The sequence below is a fragment of the Gavia stellata genome, chromosome 17 (genome assembly GCF_030936135.1).
Source record: "Gavia stellata isolate bGavSte3 chromosome 17, bGavSte3.hap2, whole genome shotgun sequence".
NCBI lineage: Eukaryota > Metazoa > Chordata > Aves > Gaviiformes > Gaviidae > Gavia > Gavia stellata.
This window is the reverse complement of record NC_082610.1, coordinates 1,967,268-1,991,910: the sequence shown is the minus strand read 5'-3', so window position 1 is coordinate 1,991,910 and position 24,643 is coordinate 1,967,268. Positions and strand designations below refer to the sequence as shown.

The following is a 24,643-nucleotide window of genomic DNA, read 5'->3' as shown; positions in this document are numbered from 1 at the left end:
CCTAGTCACAGGAACCGTATTCCTTTCTGGTTGAAGACCCACCTAAAGCAAAGCTTACAGCTTCAAGGAGGTACGGACCTTCTCTGAACTCTCATCCCTGCATGGGATCCATGCCTGGATGGGTTGCTGCGTGGGCTTAGGCAAGGTGGGGGGTTCACGTCAGGCAGTGCCTGCCTGTGCCGGTCGGCCCCACGGGCACCCAGGAGCAGCGTCGGCGCAGGGCAGGAGGGGACAGCGCCAGAGGCCGTCTCTTTTGCCCCGATACAACCCTCCTTCCCCTCTCGTGTGCCTGCTCTGCCTCAGGATTATTTTGGGGCTGTACGTGTGAGTAGAGGTGGCCTTCACGGTCTGCGGTGAGGTGGGTCTGGTCACGATACGGTCGCTGTTCACGTGCGGTGGGACATGGAGGTGAGCTGTCCCCACAGCCCTGCCCAGCCCCTAGCAGGGTGCTTCACGTGCATCCGCACCCCGACATGCGGTCGTGTAGCATCCCATACGGACCCCTCGTTGCCTCTGCTTCTGGGCGTGTGGCTCATCCTTCCCCCCCCAAGCGTGAGCCTCCCGCGGTGTTCACAGGGCTCTGGTCTAACGCCCGCTGCCTCTTCCACAGCCCGATGCTCACCTACCGCGTAGATGCTGACAAGGGGTTCAACTTCTCAGTGGGCGACGATGCCTTTGTGTGCCAGAAGAAGAATCACTTCCAAGTCACGGTCTACATCGGCATGCTTGGAGATCCCAAGTATGTGAAGACCCCCGAGGGCCTGAAACCCTTGGAGTGCTTCTACCTGAAGCTGCACGGAGTGAAGGCAAGCGGGAGCTAAGGGCCGGTAGTGAATCCAGCATGGAGAAGGGCTGGGATCAGGCAACGCCACATCTTCGTGCGCGAAGTTGTAGGATAGTGCTGAAGGCCAGAGCAAGGCAGATCTTGAAATATGAGTCCTAAGATAGACTCAATCACTGCCTGGGTGTCTTTAGGGCTGCTTCTCGCTCACCTTTGACTCTGGGGATATATAGGCACTTTGGGAAAATCCTTTCACCCTCAACTGCCCCCCTGCCAAGGGAGGCACCCATGCTTGGACAATGCCCGCGCTCAAGTTGGGTGTTGCGAGTCGGTTGTACTGAGTCATAGGAGGGTGGGCAGACGGCTGGCTTGTGCTGGGGAGACGGAGGTAGGAAGGGGAAGGTCTCGGCTTTCCGCTCTTCCTCACGTGCCCAAATCTTTCTCTCCAGCTAGAGGCCTTGAACCAGTCAATCAACATAGAGCAGTCGCAGTCTGACCGCAGCAAACGGCCCTTCAACCCTGTGACGTGAGTATTGCCCGGGGTGTGTTCATGTGGGGGAATTGCTACCAGGGAATAAGGAATGGCAGAAGAGGGTGGGGAAAGGGGCTGAGTCGGAGGTCTCGGGATGGTATTGTGGGTGTCACTCTCTGGTTTTCTCCTCTGTTTCCCACAGCAACGTTTTCCTCTCTTTACATTCCCCACTCTGCTCTGTGCCCAGTTCATAGACCTGCCTTGGTGGAGCCGGCCAGGAGATGACCATTCCCCAAAGAACCTCCTCTCCAGCAGTGTCCTCACTCGCTCCTCTCTTTTCCATCCCTCAGGGTCAACCTGCCTCCAGAGCAGGTCACCAAGGTCACCGTGGGGCGGCTGCACTTCAGCGAGACCACAGCCAACAACATGCGGAAGAAAGGCAAACCCAACCCAGACCAGAGGTGAGGAGCACGGACGCCTTCTCCAAGCCGTTCTGAGCACTCAAAGCCTGTGGATGTGCCAGTCCCCGGGTTGGGGAGTGCGGCTGGAGGGAGGGGGACATGGGGGACAGGTCCTGAACTGGCCGTCCTTGTCTGTGTGGAGGAAAAGAGGCGTATGCTGTGGCCACAAGAAGGGTCTCCCCTACTCTGTGAGGGGTTGGGGACACTGCCTGTGCCCCACAGCATGAGGAGAGGGGATGTGCCAAGCCCGCCACGACAGCTTGGTGCCTTGACCTCCGGAGGGGAAGCAGACCGGGCAGCTCCCAGTGCAGGTTGGCACCCTGACCTCTCTCCCCTCCCGGCAGGTATTTCATGCTCGTGGTAGCCTTGCAGGCACATGCGCAGAACCAGAACTACACGCTGGCAGCCCACATCTCTGAGCGCATCATCGTCAGAGTAAGTCCCTCTCTCCTCCCTCAGCCTCTGCAGGTGCCCCGCAGTCCTTTGCTGGATGTCCCGGGCGATCCTCCTGCCTTCCTCTGGCTTTTCCGTGCTTTCCCCACCCAGCCCTTTCCCACCCTCTCCAAACTCTTACTGCCTTGCTTGTAGCTCTCCCTCTCTCCTTTCCACACCGCCGTAGCCAGAGCAGCCTCGGGGCATGCAAGAACCTGTTGCAGGATAGGGAAGGGGTCCCATTCTCCCAAGGTTGGACCAGTACGGCTGTTGGGAGTGAGGGAACGGTGTTATTGGGACTCTGCAGCAGGGACAAGGCCTCCAGGTTGCGGGAAGACCGTGTGCCTTCGCAGGGCAGCACCTTTTGCATGTGCGAAGGCAGCTCAAAAGGTGCTCAAATGCAGAGGAGCGGGAAGAGGGAGGCACCATCCCCAGGCTCTCCCGGGGCTCTGCTCGAGCACTCAGCTCCGAGACGTGAAGGCAGGGGGTAAAAGATAAACAGAGGGACCTCAGAGTCTGCAGGCAAGTAAGTCCACGATGAATTATGCAGCCTCCAGGCTGCCCAGCGCAGAACTGCAGGGAGTTGCAGGCAGCCTGGTCTGCCCCGTCTCGACCTGCGAGTGGGTCGCAGAACCCCGGCAGCAGGGCAGAACCCCAGGATTTGGGACGCAGGAGCAACAGCCGTGTCGCTTGGTCTCCTGCTGTCCTGCGTGGTTCTGGCTGGGGTTGTTGGAACAGCTCTGGTAGCTGAGATAACACACAGCTCAAGAAAGCAAGAATATTCCTGTAGGGAGAGGAGCAGAGCAGGCATAGCCTTGGCTCCTGCGGAGAGAGGCTTAGGCAGGGCCAGCAGCTGAGTGCCAAGGCTGCCTCTGCTGTAAGGGCAGGCTGGGATCTCTTCCAAGGGCTGGCGGTGGATCCCTGCCCCTGCCGCTTTGCCTTGTGCTGCCGCAAAGCTCTGTCTCGCACCTCCATGGCCTTGCTTGTCCTCTGCTGGCTCTGCCCTGCCTGTCTGTCCAGCTCCCCGCCGTCCCCCTCCGGTGAGGCTGGGGCTGCCGCAGCTCAGCCTCGAGGTCTTCCTAGGGCTGTAATTCAGTGACGCTGCAGGCTGGAGAGGGCACCCGGGCCAGGATCTCGTGAGACCTGGACTGTTCATCCCGAAAGCCCCCTCCCACTTCTCAGGGTGTCTGGATGAACATGCCCCAGTTTCAGCTGAGATCTTCCCCGTCCCCTTTTCCCTTCTGCCGAGCAAGGACGCTGCTGTGCCATCAGGGTGCTTCTGCTTGTGCCAAGCTTTGTTTCGCAGCTGGTTTTTCCACTCGCACTAACAGGGACAGCACGGTGCTGCAGTGGGGTGCCTGGCACTGTCCAGGCCACCGCAGCAGCTCGGGGCTCTCCGACGTCCATCTGTTGCCCATGGTCTCTCCTGCCATACAGTCCTTCTGCAACGTGCATAGAGGGATGGGTCTGTGGGCTTCTCCTGACATCCTCCCTCTGCCCACATCTCAGAGTGCCTCTGCCCAGCAGCGCTGCAGTGTTTCTCTCCCTGGTTTCACTACTGCTGCTTCAGTCCCCACTTCCCTGTCTCTCCGCAGGCCTCCAACCCCGGCCAGTTTGAGAGCGACAGCGATGTGCTCTGGCAGCGAGCACAGCTCCCCGATACCGTTTTTCACCACGGCCGGGTTGGCATCAACACAGACCGCCCCGATGAAGCCCTCGTGGTCCATGGCAATGTGAAGGTCATGGGTTCGCTGATGCACCCTTCAGACGTCCGAGTGAAGGAGGACATCCAGGAGGTAAGAGCCAGGCAAACCAGGGTAGGTTTGGGGTGATCACGGGTCTGGAGAGGCACCACAGAAAGTGGGAGTGTCCTTGTGAGCCTGTTTCAGCTGCTGATTTTGACATGGTCCTTACGAGCAGCCTGAGCTGGATATTAGGAAAAATTTCTTTACTGAGAGAGTGGTGAGACACTGGAAGAGGCTGCCCAGGGAGGTGGTGGAGTCACCATCACTGGAGGTGTTCAAGGAACGTGTGGAGGTGGCACTGCGGGACATGGTTGAGTGGGCATGGTGGGGTTGGGTTGGTGGTTGGACTTGATGGTCTTACAGGTCTTTTCCAACCTTAGTGATTCTTTGAGCTCCCATTGACCAGATGGGAAGTGCCTTAGAAGTCTGTCTGTCCCTGTCTGTCCCAAACACAGCCTGTCCACCGTGTCTTAGGGAATATTGACTCTTCCGCTGTTAGCCAGAACTAACAAATGCAGAAGTTGCAAACCTGGAAACAGGGGAGTGCATCAGATGATAGCACACTGGGGCTTGCCAGAGCCTGGGTGAGAGGCTCAGCTCTGCTCTGAAGTCCTCTCAGCTGGATGTCCCTGTCCAGAAAAGCTATGCAAGGTCATGTCTCGTATTTATGAGAAGTGCCTCTGCCCTGTGCCTGGTTGTGCAATGGGACTCAGTCTCCTCCTGGCTTCGCTACCCAAGGAACTTGTCCAGTGACAAGAACCGGAGATTAACCCCCGTGCAAATGCTCTTTGTCCTAATGTCTGAGCAGGGTTCAGGGCTCACAAAGGTGTTACCATGAGCCATAGTGGGTTTTGCTGCCTGGAGTCAGAGTCACGGGAACTTAAGAAGCAACACCCCACTTAGGAGTTGCATGTGTCCGTTTTGTCCCAGGTGGACACCACAGAGCAGCTGAAGAGGATCTCCCGCATGCGGCTAGTACACTACAACTACAAGCCCGAGTTTGCGGCCACAGTGGGCATTGACAACACCTCTGAGACAGGTACGGGCCCCATGTCACGCCATGGCGACCCGCTGGCGTCTGCAGCACCAGACCTCGCGTTCTGCAACCTACAGCGGCGTTTTGTTCGTGGTGCCGAGCGGCACTGCCCTGCCTTTCCTGGGGGCTGTACCCCGCTCAGCCCTGGGGTGGGAGAAAGGGAGCTTCTCACCACTTGAAGTTTAGGCATCTAATGAAATTCCCTCTTTAGCGAGCGGGAGAGAAGGCGGCGCTTGCCACAGGTGGCTTCTAGGGCTTCTGTGATCAGGTTTCTCCAAGTAGACACCTCTCTCCAGGGGTACGGCCACAGCGGGGTGATGCCAATACCCTTCTCCACGTACCACGGGAACCAGCCTTGTCTGAACAGCCTCTGCTCTTCTGTTGCTGAGCCCGTATGGGGTGCCCAGGCCACGGGGCCTCCCACGAGCTCTGCCTGGCCCCGCACAGCCCTCGTGTCATCCCCAAGGAACAGGGTTCCTGCCAACGACCACGTGGGCCAGAGAAAGAGCTGTGGCTGGAGGAGCCCTGCCCAGACCACCTTGACCCCACTGTGCTGTTTCCACGCAGGCGTCATTGCTCAGGAGGTAAAGGAGATCCTCCCTGAAGCTGTGAAGGACACCGGCGACCTGGTCTTTTCCAATGGGAAGACCCTTGAGAACTTCCTGGTGGTCAACAAGGTTGGTGGCAGCCGGGAGGGGCAGGGAGGCTGTTGAACGTGGCTCAAGGGAGTTGTGGAGCTGGAAATGGAAGAGGGAAACTGTGACGCCTGGGAAATGCTTCTGGGCCAACACCACCCATATGAGTTTCAGACCTGGCTGGTCTTTCGGTTGTCAGGAGCAGCCCTGGGTGGATGGCAGACATCAGCAGGGAGGAACTAGCCTGGTGTTGGTGAAAGTCGGCAGCATCCAAGGAAGGGCTCCTTGTTGGCAGGCTCCCGTAGGGAGGCTCTTAGTCATAATTTCTCCTTTCTAGATAAGATAAGGTGGTTATGTCAAGATAACCCAGAGCACCTGGCTGCCTGACCTCTCCATAACCTGTGGCAGCCTGTTTGCTGCTCTGGGCATCGAGGGGACAGCCTCCCAAAGCTGCCAGCTCTGTCCTGCATCACTCTGTCCAGAGTAGGAATGGCCAGGACTGGCCTTAGTGCCTTGTTTCTCCTTTCTGGAAGCCTAGACCCTTGCAGTTACATCCCCAGCTACCGGTAGCTGTGAGCGTGACCTTTTCTGTCCCATCCGCACGTGGCCAGGCCATTGCTGTCCTTTGTTTCTGGGTACAGCCCTCCTCCGTGGACTGCAGCTCAGCGTCAGCCCTCCAAGAGGAGCTGGTGCAGGCTGCAGAACAGCCTGTCACAGTGAGCTGCGTGCTCTGCTCTGGCTGAGCTCGCTGAAGAGCCATCTACCTGCTGCTACAAATTACCCACGGTGTCCAAGATCCTCTGAGCGTAGTGCTGGACCAGCACACCACTGAGATGTTTTGCGGAGTGGCAGAGCCCAAGGGTGGAGAAGGGGCAGGGGCGATACCACAGTGCCGGCAGCAGCGCGTGGGATGCGGTTGCAGTTGTGCTGGAGGGAGATGCTTGTGGTGGAACGCCCCGCCTTTACCAGAGGGGCCGCAGGAGGAAGGTTGCTCTCCAGAGGCTGCTTTCTGGATTTGGGCTCTCCGCTGGTCTGGATCAACTGTCTGCTGGATAACGCTGCAGAGTAACTCCAGTGGCTTGCACTGTAGAGCAAGAGACAGAGGGCTGGGGAGGGGTAGATGGGGAGCGTTGCTGACGTGATTTGGCACAGGGCTCCTGACGAAGACGGGGACTTTACGTCTGTCCTTTGTGACTGAGGAGCACTCCTTGGATTAGCGCCAGCAGGAGACCTCAGGGATCCGGCACCAACATTTATTGTTTTGATTGGGTTTGAAGAGGCTATCTCTTGTCCTTGCATCCAGGGGCTGTAGAGGTCTAGATGTGCCGTGTTGGTTGATTCCCTACCCCTAGACCTGGGTGTTGTGTAGCCTTTCCCCTGGGGCAGGGCATGGGAGAGCAGTCAGGGTGGCCAGACCCATGGGAGCCGGAGCACCTCCACGTGCCAGGCCACTCAGACTGCCGACCCGTTCCCTGGCAGGAGCGCATCTTCATGGAGAACGTGGGAGCCGTGAAGGAGCTGTGCAAACTGACAGACAACCTGGAGACCCGCATCGATGAGTTGGAGAGGTGGAGTCACAAGCTGGCCAAGCTCAAGCGACTGGACAGCATGAAGTCAACCGTGAGCTCTGGGGCATTCAGGTATGGGCATACTGAGGGCACGGGAGCCAGAAGGGATGTCTCCTTTTGAGCCCGGGAAGCCCTGAGCGACAGCTTGGTTTGGGAAAGGAGGGATGGGGAGCAGTGGTGGGGTGTTGGCAGTTGTTGTTTGCCCTGGGGTACATTCAAGGAGCTGAGATTGGTGAGACAGGTCTGGCATACACATACCAAGAGCCCAGAAAACCCCAATATGAAATTGTCTCCACCTTTCCCTAGAGTAAGTGAGCGGCTTTCTCAGGGCAAAGAGTTCCTCACGCTTCCAAAATCATCATGCTGACCCTGGTCAGCTTATGCAGGTTTTAGAGCAGAATTCAGGCTCTCTGGGCAATGGACCAGCACTGCACCTACCCCCGGGCAGATGGAGTGACAAGGGTTTGTGACTGTCGTGCCACACAGAGATTTCTCCCCTCCCAGAGAATCACATTTTTGCCTGGGAATCGCTCCGAGTGCTGTCCCTGCGCAGCTCGGCTCCATTCCTCCTTTCTCCTTGCAGCCAAACAGGAAGCCAGTTCAGCCGTGCGGGAAGCGTACCCCACAAAAAGAGGCCCCACAAAGTAGCCAGCAAGGTAAGGGAGCGCTCCCAAAGGAACAGCGCTGTGCGGGGCAAGGCGGCCCGTCTGGGAACGGTCTCATCTTGCATAGTCCTCGGGTGTTTTCTTACACACCCTGCAGAGGGAGAGACCCTGTCCGCTCCCGTTTCCATGATTTCTCCTTCCTTTTTGTCCATGCCTAATGATGATGTTACCTGGCTTCTGCGCTGTGGGGGTTCAGGGCTTGCAGGGGCGCAGGAAGAGAGCTTGGGATGGGTTGGGTGGCATCTGTGCAAGGACCAGAGCTTGATCTTGGGGTGTTTCTCTTGCAGTCACCGTCGGTTGTGCCGGAACAGGCCTGCATCAGCCAGCGCTTCCTGCAGGGCACCATCATTGCCCTGGTCATCATCATGGCATTCAGGTGAGACCGCGCACCCGGGCTGCCGCCTCTCCACTGTCTCTCTCCAGCTCACCCGCTTGGCCCGTGCCATGCGTGGGGTGTGCAGCGAAGGGCTGCGGACCTACGGCTCCTTTCACGGGCTGAAATCCCTGGGAAGCAGATCAGTACCGTGACGTGTCCCTTGCCCCATGCCCGGCCTCAGCCTGTGCCTCTCTCTTTCTTTCCAGTGTGGTGTCCATGTCCACGCTCTACGTGCTGAGCTTGCGCAGCGAGGAGGACCTCGTGGATATCGATGGGTAGGTACCTCTGGGCTCTGTGGGAGGGATGTGGTGACCGGGGGAGTCCGAAGCGCAAAAACCAGTCGCTGTGGGGTTCTTGACCACGGTTCCAGTGAGTCAAGCTGGAAAGCCAACCAAACTCATCCGCATGCCCAAGTCTGATGTCAGTTAAATTATCCCGAGCAAGAAGTGAGGAACAAAGAAGAAAAAGAAAATAGCTTCTTGTATGGCTGCTCACATTTCCACTCGTGGCCGGTCTGAATGTTCTCGGGACGCCTGTTCAGCAGGACTGGTACAGCACCGTCCCGCTGATTGCAGTGGGGCTGGACCCGTCTGTGCTAGGCAAGAGTTTTCCTCTGCAAACAGTATCCTTAGAGTGGAGAGAGCATGGAGGGAACGGCCCCAGCCCGGCAAGCGTGCGCACGGGCAGCCTGTGCTGGGCATTCAGTTTGGGCACACTTGACTCCTTTGGGAGCTCACGTTACCAGATAATGAGTCTCTTTTTCTCTCTCTCTTCTCCCTGTCCTATTTCTCTCCCTCCTGTTCTGGTTACATCTCTCATCCAACCCATTTTCTTTCCACTTCATCTTTAATTTTCCCATTTCTTGTCTTTTCATTTCCGTTATCTTCCATATCTTCTTTCATTCCCCCCGTCCTCCTCATCTTCCACCGACCTGCCTTTTCCTCCCGTCTCCCTTCACTGTCCTGTAGCTCTTTTGCTGTGCCCACTGCCTGTCTCCTGGCCCTCTTTCGGCACAGGGGTCCTGGGGTCCCGGTCGCTCTATGTCCACGGTATGTCACTGTTTCATTATACTGTTATTTAATTGCTGCATCCCTTCTCTGAATTCTGCTTCTTTCTTCCATCTGGAAGAAGAGGAGGTGAGGGGAGACCTCATCGCTCTCTACAACTGCCTGAAAGGGGGTTGTGGGGAGGGGGGTGTTGGTCTCTTCTCCCAAGTGACAAGCGATGGGACAAGAGGAAATGGCCTCAAGTTGTGCCAGGGGATGTTCAGACTGGATATTAGGAAAAATGTCTTTACAGAGAGAGTGGTGAAGCACTGGAAGAGGCTGCCCAGGGAGGTGGTGGAGTCACCATCCCTGGAGGTGTTCAAGGAACGTGTGGACGTGGCACTGCGGGACATGGTTTAGTGGGCATGGTGGGGTTGGGTTGGTGGTTGGACTTGATGATCTTACAGGTCTTTTCCAACCTTAGTGATTCCGTTATTCTGTGAAAATACTTCCCTTAAGAGGAAAACGGGCCCCAGCTGTCTATCAGCACCCTTTGAATAAAATGCTGCATAAAGAGCGGTGGAAGACCCAATTAATTTGTTCTTTTAAGCGCTCCACATCAGAGCATTTCCCAGGAAGCTATTAAAAAAGGAATTGCTTGTGGGATGCGAGATAAAGCCATGCATGGAAAGTGGTGATGAGGCAGTGGAGGAACATGAGGGATAGGGATAGGTTTTTGGCTGGGATGAAGGTTAGCTGCAGAGGCTGGTGCCCACATTCCCTCCAGGAGACCGGCGTTGCGTCTCCTTTCACCGGAAAAAGAAATACGTGTAATAAGATAAGTCTTGCAGGTGAGAAAGCGGTATTTTGATTTCCCTAAATGAGTGAAAGCTCCGTGTATCTGAGAAACCTTGAGCAATGCTAAGGGGACAAGCAAGACATGGGTACAGGACAAGCAAAATGTGGGACAGACAAAACTGAGCTGCTCCGATGCCTGGGCAGGGTCTGGACAGGTAAAATCTTGAACATCTTTGTTAGGAGCTCAGTCAAAATTTCTGCTCAGTGGGCAGCTACAGTCTGTGAAGGCGAGAGCTTTGGTTTATCCCACCTCTCTGTAGGCAGTAGCTGGTGCCCAGAAGTGGCGTTGCTCTGGGCTCTTTGTGCAGATGTGGGAGAAAACCAGCACCAGGCAGCGGTTCCTCCCCTCTCTCATCTGCCTGACCCTCGGGAGATGCCTGCGGTGTCCTCAGCTCGGATCTTAGTAGCTTCAGTGAAACAACTGAAATTGTGTGGGATGAACCTGGCTGGGATTGTGTGTATTTCTAAAAACAAAACAAGATGAGGAACAGTCTGTCTCTGAGAGATAAGGGGCACACCTCCCTTAGGGGATGGTGAGTGCTTGGAGCCTGTTACAGCCTAATGTGTTGAGACCCAAGCACGTAAATCCACCCTGGAGATGACTGTTGGAAATCGAGTCCACTGAGTACGCCCTGTTCCACAGTGAGCATCGAGGGAGCATTGCTGGTGTCCTCTGAACCAGCTGGGACTTGTCCCTGCCAGACATGGGACCGCCACACGATCTGCTGTGGCATTTCCGAGCTCTCCTTGCTGTCTTCATGGCTTGCGTGCCTCTCTCCTGCCTTGCCTTTCCCAGATCACTCCAGTCTGTGCTCCTCCTCCTTGCACTCTCCACGTCTGCTCTTGCTCCACGTACCCGGTCCCATCGCTCTGCTCGCTGCTGCAGCCGCTTCTCTCTTCCCGTACAAGTGACACCGTTGTCCCCCACGGTAGCGGTTTTCACCGTGTTTTCCTGCGTTTTCAGGTCAAGCCAGAACTTTGATAAGACGCAGATGGTGCGATCCACAGCTGCGTCGGACGGAGCCGGCGGCAGGACCCCCACGCACCACGGTAGGTCGCAGCGGGGCGGAGGGCCTGGCGGATGCGCAGGGTGATGGGTTGTGGTGCAGGGTGAAGTAGGTGGCTGCTCCTCTGTGCCAGGGGCTTGCTGCCATTGCGCTGTCTTCATGCTGGGAGGTCCTGGGGCTCTGCTTTTGCGGAAGGGATGCCGGGGGCAGGCGGTGCTGCTCCCGTTAGATGCCTCTCCCCTTGACTTACTCCACGTGTCCCTGCTGTTTGCCCTGCAGTCACAGAGGACACGCATGACTTCAGCTTACCCGGTCACAGTGTGCTAGCCTGCTTCAGCCCACCATGTTTCTCCATGTGCTGCTCTGCTGCTCCCACCAACGTCTCCTCTGTTGCCCTCCCTGAGACCAGCCCCACTCATGCCACTAACCGGACAGGTAAGTACCAGCCCAGGCACCCAGGAGGTGCTGGAATAACGCCGAGGTGTGTCTGTCCCACCACCGCATCGCTTCGTATCCCCAGCCCCCTCTCACCTCCTGTCCTACCTCTGCACGTTCTGTAGAGGAGGTGCAGCCTGCCCTTCAAAATGCGCTCGGTTTCCTCCACACCCACTGCCCGGGTTGAGACCCGGGTTGAGACCTGGGTTGAGACCCTTCGCTGTCCTCCTGGCATGGTTCGGACATCCGCAATCGTGCTGCCAGGTGTAAGTGGGGGCTGGAAGGTCTTTGGAGCTGCCTGCTTTACCAGCACAAGGTCACCAGAGGCTACGCTGGGCTGGCCCACATGCCCGAGCAGCTGTACCTTGCAGTCTGACCTCATTCACAGCATCACTAAGGTTGGAAAAGACCTGTAAGATCATCAGTCCAACCACCAACCCAACCCCACCATGCCCACTAAACCATGTCCCGCAGTGCCACGTCCACACGTCCCTTGAACCCCTCCAGTGATGGTGACTCCACCACCTCCCTGGGCAGCCTCTTCCAGTGCTTCACCACTCTCTCAGGAAAGGAATTTTTCCTAATATCCAGGAAATATTTTTTTGCCTAATATTCCTCTGCTTTGAGCAGAGGCCAGGAGGTGTGCTGCCTCTTGGCTGCCTAAGCAGGGCTTTTGCAAGCTCGCTTGCTCCATCGCCGGTCACTCTTGCGGGAGGAACAGCGCCTCAGGCAGTCGCTGCAGAGCCGTAACACCCCTGGAGTCATCCCTTAACCCTGCCTCAAACACCGTGCCCTACCCAAGCACGGGGCTGTGCCCCTGCTTTGTCCCCACAGCCTGCTCGAGCTTCCCTTTGCCGCGAGGGTCCCACCGGTCCCTTCAGGCGCGGAGGTTGGGAAGCCTCAGCTGCTCACAGGGGGTAATACGGGAGGTGACATGGGGACAGGAGGAACCCGGAGCTGGTAGCTGTTCTCCCTGCGCTGGTCCCGGAGGTCGGGAGTGCTGCCAGCCTCTCTCTGCCTCTCAGCACAACCTTTCTCTCCCGTCTCTTCGCAGACCAAAGTCAGACCTCACTCCTGCCAGTGACAAATATCAAAGCCAAATCCAGGGGCATCACCGGGAAAGCGACCTCCTACTCCAAGTGGCCAAAGACGCCTGACAGGTCTCAGAGCTTCGGCAGCCCCAATGCCAGCCCCTCCTCCCCCTTCACCCACATCCAGGGCAAATCCAAGTACGTCTCCAACCTCTCGCTCTCCCGCAGCAACTCCCCGCTGGGGCAGGCCCGGCAGCAGCGCAGCATCAAGCAGCCGGTGAGCGAGTGGCCCCGCACGGAGGATCCCGGCACGGATGGTAGGTGGACCCTACCTTCTCCTCTCCCTGCAGCGGCACCGCGGTCCCGGGCTCTCTCCTGGGGTGTCCTCAACCAAGTGGGTCTCATCAGTCCTGCGCAGTGTCCCCAGCCTGCGGCTTGTTTCCCCCCAGCTCTCCCAGTGCAGCCGGATTCAACCTCCAGCCCTGCCCTTCCTCCCCCCTGCTGCTCTGGGCTTTCTGGCCATATTAGCCAGTTGCCAGTTCCCTTCTGAGGCTGCCGTACCGGCATCTCCGTTCTTACCCCCGTCTCGGCTTGCTCAGTCATTTCTAAATCAGAGCTAGAGGAAGGAATCCACGGATTCAGTCACGCTGGCAGAAAGGAGTGTCGATGACGAGCCGTTGGCGTAGTCTGGGCCACCCCTTCTCCTGGCTCTCCGTGCCTGGACGTGGCGTTAGCGCAGTCTTGCAGCAATCTGACCCCCCTCTCTGATGACAGGGCGATGAGGAAAGGTGGTCTCAGTGCCAGGCGTCCCTTCCAGCCCTTCTCGCTCCGGGTACCCCAGCTGCCATCCCTTTGCTGTTCCTAAATAGCCTGTTCTCCCACCCGCAGGGCCAAGCCCAGTGCTGCGCTCCGTCCGGATCATGGAGATCAATATGGCCATCCAGTCCCGGTACTGCGCAGCCGCCGACGCGTGCAGGTGAGCGAGGCGAGGCCGACCGCCAGCGCTTTGGTGGCAGCAGCAGTGTGGGAGCTCCAGGGGAAGCAGCAGACGGGCAGCTCCTGCAGCCTTGGGCCGTTTTCTGGCATCACCCCGAGGCAGCCCATGCTGCTCCTTCGCTCAGAGCGCAGGAAGATTGCGTTTGGTGATGAGGGAACTAGCCTGGGAAGCCCTCCCCTCTGAATTTTCAGCCCAACAGAGACTTTGGGACCCGTCCTGCCCATCTCACAGCCGCCTGGAATGCTGCGGTGAGGTCTAACACTCTCTCTGTGTTCCCTAGGACTGGAAATTTCACCTACCGCATCCCTGTCAACCAGCTCACAGCAGTGAACACCAACCTGACCCTGGAGATGAAGTGAGTGCACGGGGCTCGTCTCTCGGGCGTATTGGAACCCCTGAATTCAGCCGGAGGCTGTGCCGTTTGGCCACGGTGTCTCCTGCCTGAGCTGGGGCAGAGGCAGCGGGGTCTTACTGTGTCTCATCTCCCCAGCTCCTCCTCCGCTGTGTCCGTCTCCCTTTGTGGTCTTGTCTCCAGTGACCCCTGCCAGGATGCCGCGAGCACGAACAGCTCCGCCGACGCCGCAGACGCACAGGTAGGGAGGGAGGGTACGGCTCACGAAATCCACACGCATTGTGTCATCCCGGCACACCGCCGATCCCGCCAGGAGGGACTACAGCCTGGCCAGGGCAGCACAGGAGCTGCTGGAGGAAAGCTGTGCTCAGAGATAGCTGTGCTCTGCACCGGCTAACGTCAAGGACCCTCAGACATCCCTGTAACCCCAACAGGGAGGTGTCCGTAAACTTGATACGTGTGGTCACTCATATGACATCATCCCACCCGACCCCGCTGCACGAGCTCCAGGTCCATGGGGAAAAAGGCTAAGCTGTAAACTGCCGTAACGCATCCTGAAAAATCCCTTCGGGGGGGATTCTGCAGGTCTGCGTGCGCAGAGCCTGCATCAGAGCCTTCTTACCCTCGAGTGCCCCCTTGCCCCTCTCAGCCCAGCTCCACTGCTGACCTCAGAGCGGTTGCTTCTCCTCTCGACGGCGCAGGGTTGGGTGGTTCCTTGCCAGCCTGGCCGGGGAGAACATCCTCCGCTGCTCAGCCCCGATCTCATCCCAGCTATTCTCTTTTCTTCCCCAGGAAACAACGCACCGTTGGCCTCTCGTCATGATGTCTTTCCGGGAGTTTACCTACCACTTCAGAGTAGCACAGCCTGTGAGTACCAGCAGCTGCGTTGTCTTTCCTCTTGTCCAGGGCTGAGCGGAAGGAGAGCAATGGGACCGTGACAGGTTTAGTGGCCACGTTGCGCTGAGAGCCTTCCACAGCCCTCTCCGCCGTGGCTGTTGCCTTCCACGGGTAGCTGGGTACTGGGGGTATGATTTTTCTTTGTCCCAGCACATAATTCCTGCACGATTCCCCGCTCAAAGCACGCATCCTACCCCTGTCTGTAAGCTCTTTTTCTCCCTCTCTCGCAGGGCCGAGCCAACTGCAGCACTGCTCCCGAGCAGATGGGACACCTTTTCACTGACTATTATTTTCAGTTTTACTGGCTCTGTGAGTGAGCCCTGGCAGCACCAGTGCCCTCTGGTTGGAGAGAGGAGGGGGACTGGTGACACTGGGGAGACTCCTGTACACCCTCCTCCGCTAGCCCCCAGCCCCACCTTACCCCCGTCTCCGGCGTGGGGCGTGGAGCTGGTTTGGTCGTGGCTGGTGATGCAGGCACTGAAGCACAGCACACGTAGAACGTAGGATCTAAGCCACAGAAACACAACCAGCCCTGTGGTATCTCCCGGGCTCACCTCACACCGACTCCCGCCATCCCACGCCGCCCCAAACGTCTCTCTCCTTCCCTTACGGGGACGCTTGTGTCCTCCGTCACTTCTCCCTCCCCTCGCAACACTGGATTTGAAAGCATTACACTGGACTGAACGTGGACGGGTCTGCGGATGGGAGCTCCATCCTGTACTGGCCCAGTGGTCCCAGATGTGCCACATCAGCTCTTCACAACACTGGAATTGCTCAACACTGGAGCCCTTTCCGAGAGCGAAACGCTGGAGTTTGGCCTGGAAAGGAAGGCTGTGCCTGGACGTACTGGAAGTCGTACACTGGAGTTGCTGTTCCTTCTAGTTGGCGCAGGGCCACCCCCCGCGGCCCCACTCCACAGACCCCCGGAGACCCCAGCACCCGCGAACGGACTGTCCTCTGTGGACAACAAGAAAAGGCGCAGCTTCAACGTTAGCCCCGTCTGTCCCCCTCCTCGCCGTACTCTAACTTTCACCGTATCCAGATCTGGACGGATAAACTCAAGAACCCCACTAAAGATGCTGTGGAAGCTGTGCCTGGGCCAAACGGTGTGTGGGGACACCTGCCATCAACCCATGGGAGAAAAAATTACCATGAGTCACCTGCATTAAGTGTCGTGGGACCCCCTTTTTTTTTTATTTGGCAACAGCGTGTGGCTTCTCGCAGCGTGCGTGGAGCTGCCTGGTCACCTCTAAAGTCAACACAGCCACCTCTGCCCAGATGTGCCGAAGAGAGACCACCGGCAAAGCCCGGCGCACACGGCAGAGCAAGGCTGAGTCGCTGGGGAGGTGTGATGCGGCTTCGCGGCACCCCCAGGCTAACGGATCTCTGCCAGGCACTGAAGAGGCCAATCCTCTCCCCCGAAGCGGGGAACGGCAGCGACTGCGGGCCCCTGCTGTCACTGTTCTCGGAAAGCAGTTATGTTGAGTGTATTTTGGGTATTCTACTGTTACAAGTTCTTAACTTGCTAAACTACTGAATTTTTTTTTTTTAAGTCGTATAAAAATGGGTCTCTTAATCCTGTCCCTGTTGAGCTACGTGTGTCTCGCATAGGAAAACCAAAGGGGGCCACTGCTGAGCTCCACGTTAAAGCTTGACTGCTACAGCGGTGCTGGGACACCTCAGACTGACTGACCAGCACGCGTGGGCTCCTCCCCGTCCTGCTCCAGCACCTCCTGCTAAAATGGAAACCTCTGCGTTCCTGGAGGCTGAGCCACCACCAGGTTCTCACATCGGAGGTGCCTTTCTCCAAGGAAGCAGCAGCCACCGCTGGGGAAGGGCGGTGAGGGGGAAAGGCCACTCACCGGTCCTGAAGCACACGCTAACGTGTGTGGCTGGTTCCGCTGCTCCGGAGAAACAAGCTGCAAAAAGGTTTGGGTTTTTTATCCAGAGAGCGAGATGGTTCCTGTGCACATCTTGTGGGACCCTACCCGGCCTTCCCTCCCCGGTCTGGGGAGTTTTTATCTCCTGTCACCCATCTCAGAACTTGCTTGTCCCAGCAAAGCAGCCGTAGCCCTGCAATTCCTTGCGACGTCGCTAGGAGTTGGCGTCTCTGCTGCCAAAGGCTCTTTGTTTGTAGGGTGGTTTCAAGGTCAGGTCTTCGTTCCCACTGTATGCCTACCAGCAACAAACAAAACTCTGCATCGGTGATGGTCTCCAGTTACGACAATGCACTGAAGCCTGGGCAGGCAGGAACAGAAGGGTGAGCAGGGAACGCCGGGCAGCCAAGCAGGAGTGAAGCTAGGGCGCTACCCTAAAAAAAGCCAGAGGTCCCAAGGCTTGGGAGTACCCATCACAAGCAGGTCAGCTCCATGCTCAGCAGGATTCGCTGTTTCTGCCTGCAACCGGGAAGGAAACCCTCCCACGTAGCTCTCTGGAGAGGCCACGCAGCGCTCTTCCCTCCACCCACCCTGAGCTTTTTTTGCTTGGCCTGAAACTGGGAAGCTCCTTTCTCGGCAGCTTTTATTGTCCGCTTGGCAATCAGTGGCCCAGTCCAGCACGTCCTTATTCAGGTGAGTGATGCCACGTGCTCTTCGACGTCCGCTCAGCTGAGGGGGTAGCCTTCTCAGACCTGCTCTTTTCCCTTGTATTGTCAAGCGGGGCTAAATGCCTGCGCGCTCGTTTAGCCCCTGAAGAGGTAACGGACGGTGTTGCATGGGCCAGAGCTGACAGCGCTGCCCGCAATCACCACCACCAATCCACCCCCTCGCCGGTGGTCCTGGCTGAGGTCAGCCAAGACCCACAAGTACATCTCACCCCGCCGTGGGGAAAGCCACTCCTGGAGGGGAGGAATCAATCAATCACTAGAAACACGCTAGCAGCGGTGGCCCGAGAGAAGATGGAGTCTCTCAGGTGTCCCTGCGACGCTTAGCCACGGGGTTTAGGAGGGCCCCTGGCAAAACAAGTGCCTAAGGGCTACGGAAACATCTCTAGTGCCTTTTTCTGCTAACAAACAGGACTGCACGAGGGAACGGCGGTTTCCCACACGTGCGTAAAATGCTGCGTGCCTCAAAAACAGTGGCCAGTTAGCTTAAGAACTGAGAGGAGGCAACACCTAAAGCGCAAAGGCCGGCCCTGCCCACGTACAGCTGTTTCACAGCAGAGCCGCACCGGGCTGACAGCAATCCCTGGTATCAAAAGAGGAGAGGGATTCAGAACGCAGTTTTTAGCGTCTTATATCGCAAACAGCATCTTTTGTCTTAAAGCGTTATCACAAAGCGTATGCCAGTTCCACCAGCCGCCGCACGGCAAGGCAGAAACGAGCTCAAAAGGGTTTTGTAATAATTAAAGGGTCAGAGGATCGCTTCTAAGCCCGCGGAAACAGCTGTTCGCGCAGACTGCCCCACAAAGGTGTCTCTGCCCTGACTGAAGACGCATTCCCCGTCCCCAATCAGTAACAAGAGAGTTAACAATCAGGCCGTTCCCCGCATGAGACGGAGGGAGCTCTGAGCCGATGTCTCCAGCCGTACAGCTTGGGGAAAACCCTCTTTCCGCTGGAAACCAGACGCTTCATCTCTCTAGACATTCTTGGCAGGAAGGAAGACAAGTGTGGAAACGAGGCCACTTGCCAAAGTTTGGCTGTTTCGGAGTTTGTTTCAAAAGCAAATTCACAAACATTCTGTCCTACTGTTAGAGCTTAAAGCCTGTAAATAGAGACTATGCCACCGCTGCAAGAATTAAGAAAAAAAAAAAAGTAAAGCACTAATTTGTTTGGTTTAAATGTCGCTGTCACAGCTTTAATCACTGTATATTGCCAGCAAGTTTGTAGAGTTGCATTCTTAGCAGGTATTATTGATTATCGGTTTTTATTTGTGGGGAACAAGCGTGGTTTCCCTCCTTTCTTTCTGATTTATATTTATATTTTGCTGAATTTGAGTGCTGAGTCTCCGGATTCCCCACTTTTTTGTTTGGCTTATTTAGACTTTGTTTTATGCTGGAGGTAAATACGCCCATATAAATAAATATATAAATACTGCTTTGTATCCAAGGACGGCTCCTGGCGCATTCCTCCCTCGCTATGAAAAGAACAGTCTTTCAGTTCAGTAGTTGTAAAACTGCTTCCCGCAAGATGGGGAGTTCCCAGACGTGCCCACGCAGGCTCCGGTCAGGGTCAGAACAGCCCCGGCCTGTGGCTGCTCGCTGCTACGTCGCATGCTTTCCAACAGGTATAAAAAAAGAGCTCTCGGTGCTCATGCCTCAGAGGTCAGAGCCAGAGGCACCCGAGAGCATCCGCAGAGGGAAAGCTTCCTTCCCAAACAAGAAATTAGGGCTTTACATCTGTAAGCTGTTGAATTTCTGATTTTGAAATGTAATTGCTTTGAAAGCTGAGCTACAAATTCAAAGCTACCTATAAAAATAGTTACGTATGCCGTAAAGAAACTCCTCTTTTATAGGCAAGGCAGTTAATTCACTACTTAACTGAAGGGCACATCCACCCGCAAGATTATTCTGTCCTGTTACTTCCCAAGCATTCCTCCCAAAACCTCATTTCCCACAAACACAGCTTGTGGTGCCCACCGGACAAGCGTTCTCCTCACTCTGCGTCCGAGGAGCCACACCAGCGCGTTCCCTGGGAACCCTGGCCAGAGACCGTTCTGCAAGCGCGGTTTCACCCATGCCAAGCGGTACGTCCACCCACCCGCTGCCGCCATCCACCTCAGGAGCACAGAGCCTCACCGAAGAGTGGGCCCGAGCATTTCCATCGGCTCCGTTTCTGGCGCTGGAGGTCCCCAGGGCGCTGCCGGCGGTAAGTGAACCGCTTTGCGAGGGGCCACGAGCGCTGCCGAGCCACAAAGCTGCTGGCTCGGGATGAGAACGGGCACAGCCTTCCAGAAAGAGGGCGAGGGGACACGATGGGTAATGAAGGTTGAGGGATGTAAAAGCAGGCTTAGGAAGAAGCGGGAAGCACTTACTTTCTAGAGTCTAGCTGCACTAGGGCACAAGGTGGCCCTGAAACGCCTCTGGGCATACACAGCTGTGGAAATCTGTGATAAACACGGGGCCCATCCCAAGGCACATGGATCTTGTGCCAATATCAAAGTGGTTTGGAAAAGCCAGGTGGGAAAAAAGCATGTAAAAGACAAACCATGAGTCCAAAGGCAGATGCATCATAGAGGCAGAGTTTTATTCAGGTTTGTCTGGCTGGCAGAAGTCACTCGACGGGAGCACAGTCCATGCCTGATACGGGCTTTGTTGTTGAAGTACAAAAGAAATACAAAAAGAGCTTCTGCAGGATTTCCCACCTAGAACCAAAGGAGAGGAGAAGGAGGTCGGTGAGGCGGCATTCCCCAGGGTGGCACCGGGACTAGACTTCGCTGCAACTAAAGCCACAGAGCAAAGGATGATACCCAGCACAGACACTTCCTCGGTGCCTCAAACCAGGGTGAATGCCGGTCCTCCCACAGTTACCAGCTAGGCACAGGAGCACTCTCCAGCTAAGTTATCCAACGGCTGTTTCACAGCTCGGAGTAGCCGTGCTGCTTAAGCCCAAAGGCTGCTGCTGGGATGAGGGCATGGCCATTTCCTAAATTCAGCCCTGAATTTTGTAAAGCTCAGCTGTCACAGGGCTACATTTCCAGGACCCTCCCGCCCAGGCGCACCCATCGCATGAAGACCTCGCGGAGCTTACAGCCACAGGGCGTTCCCAAGGCGGTACCGCTGCTCCTCCGCCCGGGCCTCAGACGTAGATACCGACCCACAGCAGCAGGAAGAGGACGCCGAAGCCCATGAAGAGCGAGGCCACCAGCGAGATCAGCAGCTCCTTGTAGATGTCCCGCGTGTACTTGGTAGAAGTCACCTCGTAGCTGCAGCGCGGGGGTTAAGGCGATAACGGAGGCAGAGCAAGGTCAGGGGGACCCCCCCGCTCCCCTGTCCCCCCGCCCCGCCCCAGCCCGGGGATACACGAAGAACCAGGCGGTGAAGAACATGCCGATGGCCAGCAGCACCACGGTGAGGTGCGGGAAGACGGCCGGGTTCACCGGGCTGGTGTATCTGCTCATCGCTTCCAGCTCCTGCGGGGACACGACGAAGGTGAGCGGCACCACCGGGGGACGGGCCGGGCCGGGACTGGGCCGGGACCAGCCCCCGGTCCTGGCTCCCGGCCCCTGACGGCGGCCCCAGCTCCCAGCCCTGGCTCCCGGCCCTGGCTCCCGGCCCCTGACGGCGGCTTCCCGGCCCCGGCCCCTGACGGCGGTCCCGGCCCTCACCATGTCGCCCAGGTCCCGGTCCCCGCTTGGCTCCGACACGTCGCCTCCGCTCCCGCCGCTGCCCGCCCCCCGCCGGAAGCGGAAGGGAGAACGGGAGCGGGGCATGCCGGGACGGGTGGGCGGGGCGAGTGGGAGCCGCTCGCTATTGGCTCCGTCGGTTCCCGGCGGGCATTGCGGCGGAGCGCGGGAGCGGTGGCGGGAGCGAGCTGCGGGGTAATGGCGGCTGGAGAGGCTGAGGCGGACCGGGGCGGGGAGTAGTGGCGGCTGGATGAGGCTGAGGCGGGCCTGGGAGGGGGGATAGTGGTGACAGGGGAAGGGGGGGAGTATCGGCGGCTGGGGGGGGCTGCGGCGGGCCCGGGGGAGAATGGCGGCTGGGGGGAGAAGGGGGCGGATAATGGCGGCTGGGGCGGGTGTCTGCGGGCCGGGAGAGGCCGCAGAGGAAAGGGGGGGTAATGGAGAGGCTGGGGGAGGCTGTGATGAGGAGGATAAGGGCGGGCCCTGAGGAGGGGGGGTGGGAACGGCGGACCGGGAGAGGCCGAGGCGGGAAGAGGGGGGGTAATGGAAGGGGGGCGGGTGATGGCGTGCGGCGGGAGGGGGAAGCGGGAAGAGGGGTTAACAGCAGGCCTGAGGAGGCTGAGGACAGGAGAATTAATATCAGGCGGGGGGTAACGGTGGAGGTGGGAACGGGGCGCGGGTAATGGGGCCTGGACGGTTATAATGGTGGGGCTGGGGGAGGATGAGGAGAGGGGTAGGGCTGGGAGAAGCTGAGGTAGGAAGGGGGGTAACGATGGGCCTAGGCGGGGGTGACAACGGCATGCCGGGGGGTGGTGGGTAGGAGGGATAACGGTGGGCCTAGGGAGGCTGAGGCCAGAAGCAGGGTCATGGCAGCCAGCGGAGGCTGCAGCCCATGAGGTAAAGGTTTGCAGAGGAAGCAGCCACCTCCCTTTGGTCCCCCCTGCTGAAGTGGTACACCATCCCCCCAGCTCCCCCCAGCACCTTGGGATCAGCCTCTGTCCACACAACATCCCCTTTTCTGCTTCCCAGGATGGGAATCCATGGCCTGGCCAAGCTTATTGCTGATGTGGCTCCTAGCGCCATCCGGGAGAATGACATCAAGTCTTACTTCGGCCGGAAGGTCGCTATAGATGCCTCCATGAGCATCTACCAGTTCCTGATCGCCGTGCGCCAGGGAGCTGAAGTCCTTCAGAACGAGGATGGCGAGACCACGAGCCACCTGATGGGCATGTTCTACCGGACCATCCGCATGGTGGAGAACGGTATCAAGCCGGTTTACGTCTTTGACGGTAAGCCCCCGCAGCTGAAATCGGGAGAGCTGGCGAAGCGGACTGAGCGCCGGGCTGAGGCCGAGAAACACCTGCAGGAGGCTCAGGAGGCCGGAGAGGAGAACAACATTGAGAAGTACAGCAAGAGGCTGGTCAAGGTGACCCAGCAGCACACCGATGAGTGCAAGAAGTTACTGACGTTGATGGGCATCCCCTACGTGGAGGCGCCGGGGGAGGCCGAAGCCAGCTGCGCTACCTTGGTGAAGGCTGGGAAGGTCTATGCGGCTGCCACGGAAGATATGGATTGCCTGACTTTCGGCAGTCCTGTACTGATGCGGCATCTTACCGCCAGCGAGACGAAGAAGCTGCCTATCCAGGAGTTCCACCTGAACCGTATTCTGCAGGACCTAGACCTGACCTGGGAGCAGTTTGTGGATCTGTGTATCCTCCTGGGCTGTGACTACTGCGAGAGCATCCGCGGCATCGGGCCCAAGCGTGCCGTTGAGCTCATCAAGGAGCACAAAACCATTGAGAAGATCGTTCAGCAGATAGACACCAAGAAGTACCCTCTGCCTGAGAACTGGCTGCACAAAGAGGCCCAGAAGCTCTTTCTAGAGCCTGATGTGGTCAACCCTGATGCTGTTGAGCTGAAGTGGACCGAGCCGAACGAAGAGCAGCTCGTCCAGTTCATGTGCGGGGAGAAGCAGTTCAATGAAGAGCGGATCCGCAACGGAGTCAAGAGGCTGAGCAAAAGCCGGCAGGGCAGCACGCAGGGCCGGCTGGACGACTTCTTCAAGGTGACGGGCTCCATCACGTCAGCCAAGCGCAAAGAGCCGGAGACCAAGGGGTCGGCAAAGAAGAAAGCCAAGACCAACAACGCCGCAGCTGCAAAGACCAAAAAGGGAAAATAGCCAGACCGGCCAACCACCAACCCCTGGGATGGGTTTTTATGCTCAACCAGGAATTTTAGGCTAATAACAAACGGTCGTCTTTCTGTCCTGCGTGTTAGTGCTAGGAAGGATGCTGCTAAAGTGCTTCCCAACACAGCTAGGTTAGTGAATCAGACAAGCGTCTTCCCGTGCAGCAGTAGTAACGTACGAGGCTAGGAGAGAAGAGAGCTGAAACAACCACAGCGTGGGGGGGTTGGAGGGGTGAGGAACCAGGGAGTCGCATTCCGCAGTTCAGTGGCAGCGTTCTTCGGTTTGAGACTTTGGATGAGGAGGCCACAGGGACCGGAGGCGATGCCCAGGCTGGGGAGTTAAAGGGAGGTGCTGATCACAAACACCCTCTCTGATTTAAGAAATAAGTTGAACAGCTAGAGAGCGAACTGGGTACAAATGATAGAGAGATTTCTGCCTGATGCAATCCATCCAAAAAGCGGTAGGTGCCAGCAGCAGAGGCTGAAGGAGAAACTGGGGAGATGTGAACGGAAGGGAAGCTGGAGTTGGGAAGGAGACTTGAAATAATGAGGTAAACTTCTCCCTTTAACGGGGACGGGTATAGGTTCTTCCTTCCCTCATTGTAGTCACTTGTCTTTGTTTTTTAAAAAAATGTTGTAATCCTGATTCCAGCAAAGTTGTGGCCTGCTCTTAGTGCATAAACCGATGACAAGCTGAGCTGAGACTGCGGCTCTCCAAGCCGGAATTTTGCTGCTAAGTTCTGGTTTATGTTTAAAAAATGTCAATAAACCTAGAATGGAAGCCTGTTCACTCCCTGATGTCATGAGGCATCCTTCCACGTACACACAGAGACAAGTCCCAGACTAAGAAGAAAAGAGACGGTGCCTCATTTTTTTTCTTATTTTATTCTCTATTTTGCGTAGTCTTTTCCTCTTACTTGTCAAAGCAATGTGCTGAGTTTTTGTTTTCAGAATAAAATTTATACGCAAATGCAATGTTTCTCATTCTCTGGAGGGGTGGCTTAAACCTTGTTGCTGAAGGCTGCACAGGTGAAGAAAAATCCCAGGTTTAGAGGGAAACCTATTAGTGACAACAGCCAACAAATAAAGCACAGGCCTGAATACAGATAATTTGAGTTTTAATCCTGGTGTTAACTGGCTTTTGGAAGCTTTGTAGATGTCAAAGATCTGTGGGTCAACTCTGCCAAGTTACAAAATAAGAAGCTGGGCTTGTTTCACAGGGGAATGCCATTAACATTGCTAAAATAATCCTGATTTTTAAAGCCACCTCAGAAATTTTCTTCACTGTCATGTGAAGAGTAGCAGCAGGGGCTGCGTGTGGAGGCCGGGAGCTCCTCACGCTTCCCGGGTGTGTGGGAAGGGGTGCGTGGAGCAGAGCACCCAAAACTTACAGGTCTGCTTCTCTGATCTGGTGGTTTTCACAGGGTCTCGGCTTCACCTGAAT

General features: G+C 57.0%; 3 protein-coding genes across 3 annotated transcripts in view; 2 read left to right on the top strand and 1 right to left on the bottom strand.

Moving 5' to 3' along the window:
- The window catches only part of MYRF (myelin regulatory factor), a 63,005-nt gene extending 47,954 nt beyond the window's left edge, over positions 1-15,051 (top strand). Inside the window, exons 8-27 of the mRNA XM_059825872.1 lie at positions 611-806; positions 1,231-1,307; positions 1,604-1,714; positions 2,059-2,149; positions 3,742-3,942; positions 4,822-4,930; positions 5,495-5,604; positions 7,042-7,202; positions 7,714-7,786; positions 8,083-8,171; positions 8,378-8,446; positions 9,140-9,220; positions 10,980-11,065; positions 11,302-11,457; positions 12,512-12,805; positions 13,377-13,464; positions 13,766-13,840; positions 13,976-14,078; positions 14,630-14,704; positions 14,965-15,051. Of these exons, the coding sequence (XP_059681855.1) occupies positions 611-806; positions 1,231-1,307; positions 1,604-1,714; positions 2,059-2,149; positions 3,742-3,942; positions 4,822-4,930; positions 5,495-5,604; positions 7,042-7,202; positions 7,714-7,786; positions 8,083-8,171; positions 8,378-8,446; positions 9,140-9,220; positions 10,980-11,065; positions 11,302-11,457; positions 12,512-12,805; positions 13,377-13,464; positions 13,766-13,840; positions 13,976-14,078; positions 14,630-14,704; positions 14,965-15,051 (2,332 nt within the window). The remainder of the gene's footprint in view (positions 1-610; positions 807-1,230; positions 1,308-1,603; positions 1,715-2,058; positions 2,150-3,741; positions 3,943-4,821; positions 4,931-5,494; positions 5,605-7,041; positions 7,203-7,713; positions 7,787-8,082; positions 8,172-8,377; positions 8,447-9,139; positions 9,221-10,979; positions 11,066-11,301; positions 11,458-12,511; positions 12,806-13,376; positions 13,465-13,765; positions 13,841-13,975; positions 14,079-14,629; positions 14,705-14,964) is intronic.
- A 4,844-nt stretch (positions 15,052-19,895) lies between these two features.
- TMEM258 (transmembrane protein 258) lies at positions 19,896-21,046 on the bottom strand. Its single transcript, XM_059825921.1, has 4 exons — positions 20,998-21,046; positions 20,693-20,802; positions 20,421-20,595; positions 19,896-20,034 (listed from the first exon to the last, which is right to left on the bottom strand). Exons 1-3 carry the CDS (start codon positions 20,998-21,000, stop codon positions 20,469-20,471), a joined length of 240 nt encoding a protein of 79 aa, XP_059681904.1. The 5' UTR covers positions 21,001-21,046; the 3' UTR covers positions 19,896-20,034; positions 20,421-20,468.
- A 996-nt stretch (positions 21,047-22,042) lies between these two features.
- Positions 22,043-24,154, top strand: FEN1 (flap structure-specific endonuclease 1). The gene has a single exon (XM_009809036.2). The coding sequence runs from the start codon at positions 22,043-22,045 to the stop codon at positions 23,189-23,191; it is 1,149 nt and encodes a 382-aa protein (XP_009807338.2). The 3' UTR covers positions 23,192-24,154.
- Positions 24,155-24,643: the final 489 nt, after the last annotated feature.